Below are 13,246 nucleotides of genomic sequence, written 5' to 3' on the forward strand. Positions count from 1 at the left end.
GTTGAGAGTCTGCCTGCCGATGCGGGGGACACGGGTTCGTATCCCGGTCTGGGAGGATCCCACAGGCCGCAGAGCGGCTGGGCCCGTAAGCCATGGCCGCTGAGCCTGCGCGTCCGGAGCCTGTGCTCCGCAACGGGAGAGGCCACGACAGTGAGAGGCCCGCGTACCGCAAAAAAAAAAACAAAACAAAACAATAGCGTCTTTCAGGGTATTGGATCTTAGTGTTTGGAGGGTCATGGATCACGCTTTGGGAATATGATGAAAGCTATGGGCTTTCTCCTCCATAAAATTCATTTGCATCTGTACACACAAAATTTCCATAAAACTTCAGAAGTTCATGGTCCCCCCTTAGAGACCCATGAACCCCAAGTGAAGACCCGCTGTTCTACACTTCGGGGAAACAAACATTCTTGCAGAGGCCAAGCCACTAGTTTTTTAAACTAGAAGAGCCCAACATGACACATAATGGAATGAAAAACCATGAGCCATCAATAGGAACTATGGAGTAAAAGCTTTGGAAAATAAAAGGAAGTAGAGAAGATTTACCTGAGAGACAGAAACTGTAGATGAAGGGGCTGGGGAGTCAGCATTTTTCATTTGGCCAGGAAGTGAGCCACATGCAACTGAGTTACACAATAGAATTCCAAATGAGCCTCTGGTCTTTACGCTCTCAGCTAAGGGAAGCACTTTGAACACGACAAAAAGAACCCAATTGCCTGGGACCACCATATGTGGCCAGAATTGAACTAGCAGGATAAAGATACAAGTAACATCCTCACATGCATTTATCGACCCACAGTTCGCAAAGCCTCTCCCATATATTAGCATATTTAATCCTGCCAATAATTCTGCTAAGTAGTTTCACCACCCTCATTTTACAACTGAAGTGAGGCTCAGGGAGGGCAAGTGACTTGCCGAAGGTCACACAGCAGGCACGTGGCAAGTGCAGCTCTCCACCCCGTTCCCCTGCCAAGGCCAGACCCTGACCTTTCACCCCTGCACCCTGTCTCCAGCTGGAGCCCATGCTGTCAGGTGTGTGAATAAGAGATAAGAGGAGGGAGGACTTCCCTGGCGGTCCAGTGGTTAAGACTCTGTGCTTCCACTGCAGGGGGCATGGATTTGATCCCTGGTCAGGGAACTAAGATCTCGCAAGCTGTGTGGCACGGCCAACGGGGGGAAAAAAAAAAAAAAAAAGGAAGCTTGATAGAACTTCCCTGGTGGGGCGCGGTGGTTAAGAATCTACCTGTCAATGCAGGGGACACGGGTTCAAGCCCTGATCCGGGAAGATCCCACATGCCGTGGAGCAACTAAGCCCGTGCGCCACAACTACTGAGCCTGTGCTCCAGAGCCCGTGAGCCACAACTGCTGAAGCTGGGCGGCTAGAGCCCGTGCTCTGCAACAAGAGGAGACACCGCAATGAGAAGCTCAAGCACCGCAACTAGAGAAAAGCCTGCACACAGCAACGAAGACCCAATGCAGCCAAAAATAAATAAATTAAATTAAAAAAACAAAATAAAGAGAGAGAAAGAGAGATAGGAGGAGGGAGGGAGAACGGAGAGCTCACCTTGCTCATGTCCTTCAGCTCCTCTACCTGCTCCATCCGCAGCTGCCTGGCTCTCTGAAGGAGGTTCTGGGCCCTGTCCTTGGCCACCTCCTCCAGATTGTTGAGCTTCTTGCTGGTCCTCCAAACCATTTCCTTCTGTTTCATGATCTTCTTGCGTGTGGTCACTGCGTCCTATGGGAGCCACGTCGGGATTAGTGGGGGGTTACTCCCTGTGCTCTGTGCCCTGGGCACTAGCCCGGCTGCCACGGTTGACCCCAGATGAGTTTCGCCTCACCCCACCGCACTGTCAGAGCCCAGGGGTTTCTCAGCCTGGCTTCCTCACCCTTCCCGCCACCCTGCGGTTCCTCCCCACACCCACTCTTAATTCTACAACATGTCCTCTTTAGCACGTTCACGCCCCATTTCAGGGTCCCCTAACTAGAGCTCCCAGTCTTGTGGGAAGCTGGCCTCTCCCCAGCCCTTCTCTTCAACCCCCCTCTGCATAGATGGGGGACGGGGGTAGCTACCACAATGGCTTCCTTCTCCTCCTTGAAGGCCTGCTCCCTGGCCTTGAGTTCTTCTCTAGTCAGGACGTGGGATGCCCATTTGATCCGCTCAAACTCCTCAGGGCTCATGATAAGGGACTCCCCGGAGGGGTCCTTGGTGGGGATGCTGACACAAGGATTGAACAAAATTAGGGAGGGGAGGGGAGGGAAGGGCAAGCTCTCAGCATCACACTGCAGGCTGCTCGGCTCTCCTCCCCGCCCCTCATCACTGCCCACCCGCCTGCAGGGACTCGGGCAAGGGCAGGAGAGACAGCCAACTGCGCAACGGGTCCACTGGGGAAAAGCGGTCCCAGGCAAGGGTGGAGTAGCGTCACGGGCTAAAGAAGGGACAGTTTAAGGACTTTTGCTAAAAGTCCAGTTCATATGCTACCTTCTCTGCGTCGCCATGTATGACCCTCCCCCATGTATACATACATAGACCACCTCCTTCCCTCTGCTCTCCCTGCCAGTGTTGTGGGCAACTTCTGTTTCCCTTGCTGGATCACAAGCTCCTCCAGGATACGGACTCTGTCTTAACCCCACAGGCAGCCCAGAGTCTGGCACAGTGCTGGGCACAGACTGAGGACTCATAATAAAGTTGTTGAATTGAAATTTTAAAATAGATGATTCCTCAAGGATGACATAAAAAGAGCAAGGGGATGCCAGACAAGGATGAAGTGGATGCCAGTGAGAAACAAAAGCATCCCTGTGCATCCAGCCCAGAGAGAAGCTTTGAACCCTAAATATTAATTAAACTCTCTGATCAACAATAGTCAGAGACATGTCTATAGACATTTCTAACTGCCCAGCACATTCAACAAACCAATAGATAATTATAAAGATTACAAACAAATGACACACATTAAAGATGGAGCAGAGGGGTGGGGATAAAGATGCTTCTGGGTGAGGTGATTTAACAGGTACATGGCTAGGGGGCAGGAAGTTAAACTTCCTCCAATAAAACTGGTGCAGGGGAGCTTCCCTGGTGGCGCAGTGGTTGAGAGTCCGCCTGCCGATGCAGGGGACACGGGTTCGTGCCCCGGTCTGGGAAGATCCCACATGCCGCGGAGCGGCTGGGCCCGTGAGCCATGGCCGCTGAGCCTGCGCGTCCGGAGCCTGTGCTCCACAATGGGAGAGGCCACAACAGTGAGAGGCCCGCGTACCGCAAAAAAAAAAAAAAAAAAACTGGTGTAGGGGAGGTGTCCAGGAGGTGGACAAATGAGCGAGTGGACTTGAGGCTTAGCCAAGATCTTGTGGTTCACTGGGTGGCGTGGCCCCAAACATCTGGGATCTGGAATAACAAAAAATGATCTAAATCTGAGACAGCATCTCACGTTGCTCTCAGCAGCCCTGACAAGTCACCAGCAACTTCACCTCCAACGTGTTTTTTAGGACTGGACCAGTCCAAGAAGGAGACATTTCTTGGGCCCCAGGAGTACCTGCAGGGCTGCTACCACATCTGGCCATTTCATGCCAGAGCTGACCAGACAGTGCTCCTGGAGCTGTGTCCCAGCCGTGCCTCCCCAGCTTGTGACACAGGCTGCATTTTCTGGGAATTCAAGTTTTTAGTGAGTGGAGCCAGAGTAGGAAGAATGGTTTGGAGAATGAAGCACTAGCACAAGAGCTAAACCACTGAGTGATGGTGTTGGCTCATTTCACATGGCTGAGCTGGGCCTAAACCCCACAGGAGGGGCCCCAGCAAGGGGGCTGCTCCAGTCAGGAAGCCATGCTGAGCTAATCCCAAAGGAACCCAAGAGCCCTTGGGAATTTCCTCTTCTGGCCTCAGAGCCTGGGAAGAAGCCAAGGGGCTAATTAGGCATCTGGTCAGTTTCCCTTTGCTTCCTATTCTTGATGCAGCCAAAGGGAAGTGACTCATCTGGACATTTCCCTTTACCAATGGGAAAGTGCACTAATGGGGGCTCAGAGAGGACCCCTAAGCAACTCCCCTCTACCAGCCCCATAGGACCCACGGCAGCCAGAAGAAAGGGAAGAGAAAGAAGCTGGGAATCAAGGGCAATGGCAGTAATAGATACAAGGTGGGGAGAGACAAAAGAAACCAAACTGGAGAAAAAAGGAGAACCAAGAAACAAAAGGGGGGAAATGAATAGGAAAGAGGTGGGGTCCGCAATGACAGAATGAGACCAGGTGGGTTTCCCCATCTCTACGCAGAGGTCCTCAGCGGAAAGGCTCTGGGCACTAGGTACTCACATGAGCTCCCGGACCATGTCCCGGGTGATGAGCTGGACGGTCTCTGGCTTGTGGTCCAAGGCCAGGGCAGTGAGAGTTTTCCGAATGGCATGCTTATCTCGGAGCAGCACGATGGGGCTGTCGCTCTGGGTCAGAGGCTGTGGTGTCAGGAAGGACAGCTTAAAAGCTGGTCACCACACTTCCTGCTGGTCAGCCCTAACTTCAAGTGCAGCCTTCCCCTCTCCTGGGGCTTCTACCCCATCCAGTGGCAGGGGAGGCTGGCTGGGGCCCAGACTGCAGGACCACCAAGAGTAGCCAGGGCACTGAGAGCAGCAGGGTACTCTGCCCTTGAACATGGCCAGATGTGCTCTGTACCGACCAACTCTTCTGAGAGCAAGCCTTCTTTATACCTTGTACAGATACTCCCAGAGGGATGGGGGCGCGGGGGGAGGGTTGCTAGCGTACGTCCATTCCTAACCTAAAACCATCAGGAATGAAAATTTGGGGTCTCTAAGTTCTCCTCCCGCCGTGGTTTACGAAAAAAAAAATAATTAGCTCTCCTGACCACACTGTGGGTTTCAAGCCTACAATTTGTTATGGACTCATCCAATCTGTGATATTTGTTATTTTTAATCCTTTCTAATGATTCGTTTACTTTCATCCCCCAAAAAAGCCATATGGAGGAAGTTAGAAATAGCTAAATGGCCCTGGTGGAGACCTGCCCTTAAATCTAATGGGGTGAGGGGGTCAGTGAGTTAGAATTCAGCAAGGCGAATACAAATTAGATATATGAGGTTTTTAAAAGAAATGCTCTGACCATGAAGGAGTAACATAATAAGAAAATGAAATCACTTTTCAGGAAATTTTGAACACAGGAGAGAATTTCATTTGTCATGAACGCAGTATCTGTGGTCCTGAGTAGAGGCAGGCGCATGGCTTCGGTGGAGGTCCTCCCAGTCTGGAGAAGCCCGCTTTGCACACCCGTCCCTGGAGTGCTGCCGCCACCTGGTGCCCATCTCTGCTTCCAAGTGGCACAACTCAGTCAGGCCACAGGCCACTTCTGCCCCCTACTGCCGGCTGGGAGACTTCCGGGACTCTCACCCAGCAAAAAGGCCAAAGAACAGGCCAGGAATAGGCATTACTTTGCCTGCACACTCTTGCAAGTCAGCAAGACTCAGTTTGGAGAACTCGGCCATTTCCAAATCTATCTTCAGTTTAACTAGAAGACTCCCCATGGACTCAAAACAAATAAACGACATGTCTGCAAGTGAAATTGCATTGCTTTGATTCTTTCCCTTGTCCATAGGAAACTGCTACAGAGTGGGCATCTTCTAAATGGATAAAGATGCCCATCTGGAACGCTCTGGAAAGTCCTTTCTTGTCCGCAGTGAGGAGAGTGAGGGGCAGGGGTAGACATCAACTCTCGTCTCCCCAGTGTGCCTGCAGCCAGAGCTATTCACACTAGTATTCACACCACCACTGGTATCTTTCTTCTTTTTCGCTTTTCTCTGCTTCTTTTTCTTTTTCTTTTTTTCTTCCAGTTTTCTTGAGACGTAGTTGACATACAGCACTGTATATGTGTACGGCATATTGATCTGATTTACATCCATCATGAAGTGATTATCACCATACGTTTAGGGAACACCCACCATCTCATATAGATGCAAAATTAAAGAAATAGAGAAAACCATTTTCCTTGTGTTGAGAGCTCTTAGCATTTACTCTAACAACTTTCATAGATAACATACAGGCAGCGTCCCTCTCCTCTCTCAATCTCTCACCACCCTTCTCTCCATGTCTCATCCTCTTTCTCTCCTTGCCTTTCTTCCTTCTTACCGTCTGAACATCACGTGTACCAAGGTTATTCCAAGTTACACTCTGGCTGTCCTACTGTATTTCTTTTTTTTTTTTTTTTGCGGTACACGGGCCCCTCACTGTTGTGGCCTCTCCCGTTGCGGAGCACAGGCTCTGGATGCGCAGGCTCAGCGGCCGTGGCTCACGGGCCCAGCCGCTCCGCGGCATGTGGGATCCTCCCAGACCGGGGCACGAACCCGTGTCCCCTGCATCAGTAGGCGGACCCCCAACCACTGCGCCACCAGGGAAGCCGAAAGTAACTGATTTAGCTGAGCAACGGGGAAAGAAGATTGATTTTGTGTTTTTTCACTCTGATGCTGTTCTCCGATGGAGGGGGAATTATGTTGGTCTGTATCTGCAAGCTTGGGCCAGTGGCCCTCAAACATTTCCATCACGGGGCGCTCACTGAGCAAAGAGCAAATGTTGGGTGCTCTGCAGCTGAGACTCCCTTCAACGTTATAACAGATTTTTAAATGCTGTGAAGACCTAAGGATTTCATGGTGGAGGAAGCCAGGTGCCCTGTTTGCTTGGGCTCCACTAGGCATCCGAGCTCGTGCACTCGAGCCTCAGAACCCCTCCCAGTCTTCAGTCTGAGAATTATCTGGGAGGGGGTGGCCTGCCCAGAGCTAGCTTTGTCCTGAGCAATGCTAGTTTGGGTCACTGCCTCCAAGTGGCCGCTCCCTGGAGGGGCTGGGTGAGGGTTACCTTGATAGCTCTGAAGAGGCTCTCATCCACCTCGGAGTTCAGGGCTTTGGTCCGATAGCAAGGCCTATTCCTTAACCTGTTGGAAGTGGTAGAGGAGGAGCTCAGGACGCCGGCTGTGCTTAAGGGCTGCAGGAAGAGGCAGAGAGTTGGGGTCATCAGTACTGAGTGCCATCTGGACCCCAGGCAAGGTAGACACTTCGCCAGCCCGTGCCGGGGGGACGTTGGATGGGCATGTGGGAAAACCCCTGGGTAAGCCCTGAAACGTAGGGGACACCCCACAGGAGCAGAGGCGGGCACACCAGCTCAGTGAGAAGGACTCCTGAGGCTCCCCAGCTAAAGACGGCCAAGATGCCGTGCGGCAGGGAAGGAAGGAGAAAGGACACAGGACGGCAGGAGGATGACCTCAGTGTCAGCTGGGTTCTAGTTTTCCACAAGCACAGTCTTGTGAGGCCATGTGGACTTTCCTGCCCAAATATGTGCAGTGTCCTCTTCGCCTCCAAACTCCTCAGCCCGAGTGCCAAACCCCCTTCATAACTGACACTACTATTTGCCCTCCTTCATGTCCCCACCATCTCACAAGGTTGTGGTGGGGACCTGAGGGCACTCAGGATGGAAAAGCACTTCTCCCACTGCTGGCGGGTGGTTGGTGCCTGATGAACTTCAGTTTTGTAACAGCTGCCAGCTACGGTTAGGCAGACCGGTTCAGAGCATCCACCATGATGCTCTTTCACTCCCAGGACCCCTTCAATGTGCATTAGTCAGCTTTTAACCATCCAGTACTTTCTAGATTGGGGGAGTTCCCCATCTCATGAGGTGAGAGTGACAAGGATCATCCCTGAATGTAGAAGCTGAAAACACCAGATGTTTGTCTTCCAAGCCTGGGCAAAGGACCCCTAGGCTGAGCCATCAGATGCCCCAAGCCTGACAATAAATAGGGAACCAGTGATGCAAGAAGGAGAACATGGAAACCCCTTCTGACAGAGGCAGCCACACCCCGTGTCTGGGGCAATGCTGATGAGGGTACCAATGGCAACTGCCCACAATAAAGCTGCCGGTGCTGGAGGTGCAACAGTACATCGAGGGTCTTTGCCAGACCGTTTCTGGATTGTGATTTAGGCCTAGGTTCTGGCTGCAGTGCCTCCTTTGTTCTCATTTTCCAAGCCTACTTGCCCAGCGTTGGTGTGAAGTCTGTGCGTGCTCCAAAATCCTCTCCATACATTCCCTTCTCCTTATATTCGAGTTCTGGCTCTGTTGCTTATAACCAAAAACCCTGACTGATACAACCTCCTTTCCCCAAGGTCAGTCCAGCTTCAGCTCACACCCAAGAGGAGAAGTCTATCTCCAGGACGCAGTTTCTGTGAGGACTGCAGGACAACTCCAGGCTTAATCTAAAGCTGATTCAAATCTCACTCTGGAGGAGCCCACATCTCCCGCAGTTCCCTGATCTGGGACACTTAGGGGGAATGGACTGGGCACGTCAGGTCTACCAAGCCTGGGAATGAGCAGCTATCAAGAGGACACGGTGGACAGGGAGATGCATTCCAGGTCCCTAAACACTGGACAGTGTGTTATGAAAGTTCTCTCTGATCTGCTGTGACCACACAGACACCCTCCCACCCCGGCAGCACCTGTTCCACCTGAATCAGGTTTTCACACTAAATCGGGCAATTATCCTCCAGCTGGCTCTGTTCCATACAACGAGCACTGCTGTGTACACCCTTTCCCTCCCAGCCTGGCACAGCCAGCAAGAGGCTTACAGAGGGCGCCTCCCTTTACAGCCTCGGTCAGCCCCCATATAGTAGAGCAGAGAAACTCGGCTTTATTAAAAGGTAAATACAGCAGCCCCAAGGATGCCTAATAACAGACTCTGAAGGGTTATTATATGGTAACTGGGGAGCAACAGCTCCCCTTTCCACCAAAAATAGAATAAGAGGAAATGAACAGAAACCACTATAGGTGGGATTGAGGCAAAGCATTGGGAATAAGCAGAAAAGATGGAGGGCAATGGAACATGAGAGATGGTGTGAATTCTGTAGACAACTAAGGGGAGAGGTGCCTGGCACGTAGTAGGAGCTCGATATGTATTTGAGGAAGAATGAATGAATGAATTCAAACAAGACGACCTCTTGGGGGCTGCAGACCAGATTGAGACGGAAGCCTTTCCCGAGTATGCCACCACTCCACATTTTCCATATCACGGATGTGCTCTGCACTGTGGAAAATAATGTATGAGAAAGGGCTTCGGAGCACAGATGGAAAGCATTATTGTTGTTTTGCATTTGTTTTCCTGTTTCTTTTCAAGGGCTCCTACAAGCTTTTCCCTTGGCCTTGGGTGTCCACCAGACTGTAGGTTCCTCCAGGGCTGGGACTGCATCGCTTCTCTCCTATGCTCTTGATACCCAGATCAAAAGGAAGTCGCACAAGAGATACTCGACTGCCTGAGCCTCGAAGTCAGAACATAGGAAGGAAAACAGATAATGACCACAGTAAAGCGGCCACTGGGCAGAGCAGAAGGAAGCCTTGAGCTCTGGGGTTGGGTGGCTGAAAAACCTTATTGGGGAAATGCTGACTTTGAAACCACAAGCCTTACACCAGGGTTAGAATAACCAGTTTTGCCAAAAGCAACACGAAGGGTTAAGGAGGTCACTGTGTAAAAGTACTAGAAAAAAATGAAGAACCAAGTAGAAATGGAAAGTTAGATCCCTCTGGGCTAGAGGCAATAGCCACGAGGTTCTTTCAGGAGGTGAAGGGCTGGTTTTATTTCTTGCATGACCAAATAAATATCCCCAAGAAGCTGAGCCGTACCTAGAGAGAAGCCGGCTAGTCTTCCCTGGGGGAAGGCAGCTTTATTTTATTTATTTATTTTTTTAATTTATTTTTGGCTGCACTGGGTCTTCACTGCTGCACGCAGGCTTTCTCTAGTTGTGGCGAGCAGGGGCTACTCTTTCTCGCGGTGTGCGGGCTTCTCATTGCAATGGCTTCTCTTGCTGCAGAGCACGGGCTCTAGGCACACGGGCTTCAGTAGTTGTGGCACACGGGCTCAGTAGTTGTGGCTCGCGGCTCTAGAGCACAGGCTCAGTAGTGGCGGCACACGGGCTTAGTTGCTCCACGGCATGTGGGATCTTCCCAGACCGGGGCTCAAAACCGTGTCCCCTGCATTGGCAGGCGGATTCTCAACCACTGCGCCACCAAGGAATTCCCAAGGCAGCTCTTGAAGGCAAGGAAAGACCGCTGAGGAGACAAGGATGATCGGCAAAGACGAGGACTGGGACAGAAAAAGATGCCAGCTCTGCCTTGATATTTTCCTTTTGGTGACCTAGCTGACTCCCTGTCTCTTCAAATACCATTCCATCCCAGGTTTACAAGAATTCAGCCATTGCTGGGGGCTCTGGGAGAGACTGATGCAGAAAGATTAACTGGTCATTCAGAAGATGATTTTCACTCCATTATAGATACAGGATGATCTCCCTAACATATTAAGTTTATATACATGTTCTAGTCCCTGCTTTCAATTCTTTTTTTTGTTTAATATTTACTTATTGGTTGCGTTGGGTCTTAGTTGCCACATGTGGGATCTTTCCTTGTGGCACGTGGGCTCACTAATTGTGGCACACGAGCTTAGTTGCCCCACGGCATGTGGGATTTTAGTTCCCCAACCAGGGATTGAACCGGCAACCCCTGCATTGCAAAACCGATTCTTAACCACTGGACCACCAGGGAAGTCCCCATACTAAGTGTTAAAGAAAGCAGATTATAAGAAACATGGAAGTACAGCAGTAAAAATGTTCATATGAAGGGTATTCATCCAGAATGTGTTACTAAAAGAAAGTTCACAAGAATGTTTAACAGTAATTGCATGTGAGTATTAGCATCTTAGGTGTTTCTTGTATTGAATAATGTTCTGCACTGAGTAGGTAACTCTCTTTATGACTGGGGCAGGGGGAGGGGGGAACTATTTTTATTTGACTACAAAACAAAGCAGTGGACCTGGTGCCCTGACTCTGAACACAGAGAGTGCAGCCCTTAAAAAGCTGCAGTGCCGGGCTTCCCTGGTGGCGCAGTGTTTGAGAGTCCGCCTGCCAATGCAGGGGACACAGGTTCGTGCCCCGGTCCGGGAAGATCCCACATGCCGCGGAGCGGCTGGGCCCGTGAGCCATGGCCGCTGAGCCTGCGCGTCCGGAGCCTGTGCTCCGCAACGGGAGAGGCCACAACAGTGAGAGGCCCGCGTACCGCAAAAAAAAAAAAAAAAAAAAAAGCTGCAGTGCCAGATGTCCCAAGATCCAGGATGTTCAGCTCAAATCCAACAAGACAGATCTCGAACAGGGCTGAAACAGGGCAGTGTGGAATTTCCATGACGTAACTGTAACACCTGTCAACTGAACAAAGACAAAGGCTTGTCCTTTCCTGGATGTCCTCTCCACCTGGGACCTAGCGTCTCTTTTGCATATAGGTTCACCGCAGGCTGGCAAATTCAGGCTTTGAGCTCTTAGCCTGATTCTTCCTGCTTTCTGTAGACTTTGGTTACTAAGAAGGTGGGGATGCCCATGAACCAGGTACCTTACCTTCCACTGAGTTATACATTCAGGTCACCTCTTTCTTCAAATAAGACTGGGTTGCCCATCTGTGGAGTACCATTTGAAGATGACATCCTACTCAGTACTGAGGCCCTGTCCCTCCTTCTGGAGGAGGTTACTCATTGTTTTTGTAAGAATCCTGTAGGTCTGCCTAATTGTGACCCTCCCCGCAACTATCACCTCTCCCCACTCCTCCAAACACTCTCAAAAGCTAGTAAGTAGCACCATACACACACACACACACACACACACACACACTCTTGGTCTCACAGAAAGGCAGAGATCATTAACTTGACCCATTGCTTCTCAAAGGTGCTCATATGCCCAGTCCTGTCCAAGGGACTTCAGAAGGGCTCAGTCAACAGACCAAAACCCCTCCCTGAGTGGCCCTTGGGTGGGGAGTCCCTGATTTGCATGAGCCAAAGCCCACAAGTCTAGCCCAGGTGCAACTCACTGATTAATTTGGACTTGGAAATATGACATTTTTGAAACAGGAGGAAAAGAGAACTAACATTTACTGTGTGCCCTTAGATGCCAAGTGTGACGCTAGGCCCTCAGAGACAGACACACAGCACTGGGCCTGTAAATCACCCAGGAAAGCTGGAGATAAATATGCATCGTAAAATGCATAAATGCTCTTTGTGGGAGATTTGTTTCTTTTGTAATTAACAAGGCTCTTCTTGAAATCCTGACTTGGGGACCCTGAATTTGAACCACTGAGTCCCAGAAAAGCAGTGTGACCTCTGAACATGAAGTGTGTCCACAGGTACATCAGAGACTCCTTTGCCACTGGGTGTGCACCCAGAAATTCTAAGGTTATTTCCAGTAACCCAAGGCTCCAACACCTATCCTCTGCCCCTCTCACTTATTCCTCAGGGACCACACCCTCCTCATGGGATCCCAGATATCACCTTCATACCTCCTCCCAGGCCTGCTGCCCTTTCAACCCTCATGACCCTTGTCCTCTCCATCCTGGGGAACCCCAGGCCTGCTAGACAGTCCCAATCCCTCTCCAGGGACTTTCAAATCTGGTACCCTCTGTATTCATTCATTCATTCATTTATTCGCAAATGTTTGTTGAGTACCTATGAGTGACCCAGAGCCCCAGTAACAAGACAAAACTTAGGCTCAGGACATTAGGTGACTTACACATTGTCACCCTGCTGGTCAGAGGCAGAACGCGTACCACAACCTGTTATCTGGCCTCCTCACCAATGGTTTTCCCACATCACATCCCACAATCCCCAGCCCATGGAGGCCCCAGACCGATGGGAGGGGGAAGAAGGTTGGGACAGCCCTTCTCTCCACCTCCTCTGCTCAGCACCAGATCACATTTCCAATCGCTATCGACCCCACCCCTAATTTCTCTTTTGGACCCCCCTCAGGACTTCCCTTGCCTCTTCCAGGGGTGTCATCCCCGCTCCTGGGCCTTCCTGACCCCAGACCCAACTTCTGTCAGTCTCCCAGATGCCCACTTTCCCAGATTAGAACCCCAACCCAATTGAGGACACATGAGGCCCCCATCCGAGGTTCTGCTCCACACCCGGAACCTCACCATCTCAGCCGCACTCTCTAACTCCGCGCCTCCACCGCCTCCGCCACCTACTGCACCGCTGACGCTAGGTGTTGACGCGTTACCGTAGTAACCAAGAGCCGGCGTTCTCCGGCCCGGGCCCCGCCCCCTCCCGGCCCCGGCCCCGCCCCTCCGCTCTGATCCGCTCTGGCTGGTAGACGCAGCACGCTGTGGCTTTAGGAACACGAGCCCCACCCTCTGACCGTTCACGCCGGCGCTCGAGCGGGAACTTGGGCTCTGAAAGACTGTCCCGCCCTGGCGCGCC

General features: G+C 51.3%; 1 protein-coding gene across 2 annotated transcripts in view; it reads right to left on the reverse strand.

Annotated features, from left to right (window-relative positions):
* Positions 1–13,046, reverse strand: part of CFAP45 (cilia and flagella associated protein 45) — a 28,470-nt gene extending 15,424 nt beyond the window's left edge. Inside the window, exons 1-5 of one of the 2 annotated variants that reach the window (XM_065886327.1) lie at positions 12,964–13,046; positions 6,835–6,960; positions 4,297–4,433; positions 2,071–2,215; positions 1,565–1,735 (exon numbers count right to left, since the gene is read on the reverse strand). In XM_065886327.1, coding sequence (XP_065742399.1) covers positions 1,565–1,735; positions 2,071–2,215; positions 4,297–4,433; positions 6,835–6,960; positions 12,964–12,966 — 582 coding nt within the window. In that variant the 5' untranslated portion in view covers positions 12,967–13,046. Of the gene's footprint in view, positions 1–1,564; positions 1,736–2,070; positions 2,216–4,296; positions 4,434–6,804; positions 6,961–12,963 lie in introns of those variants that run through there. The other variant, XM_065886333.1, reaches the window with a different exon arrangement.
* Between the last annotated feature and the right edge of the window lie 200 nt (positions 13,047–13,246).

The sequence above is a fragment of the Phocoena phocoena genome, chromosome 1 (assembly GCF_963924675.1).
Source record: "Phocoena phocoena chromosome 1, mPhoPho1.1, whole genome shotgun sequence".
Taxonomy (NCBI): domain Eukaryota; kingdom Metazoa; phylum Chordata; class Mammalia; order Artiodactyla; family Phocoenidae; genus Phocoena; species Phocoena phocoena.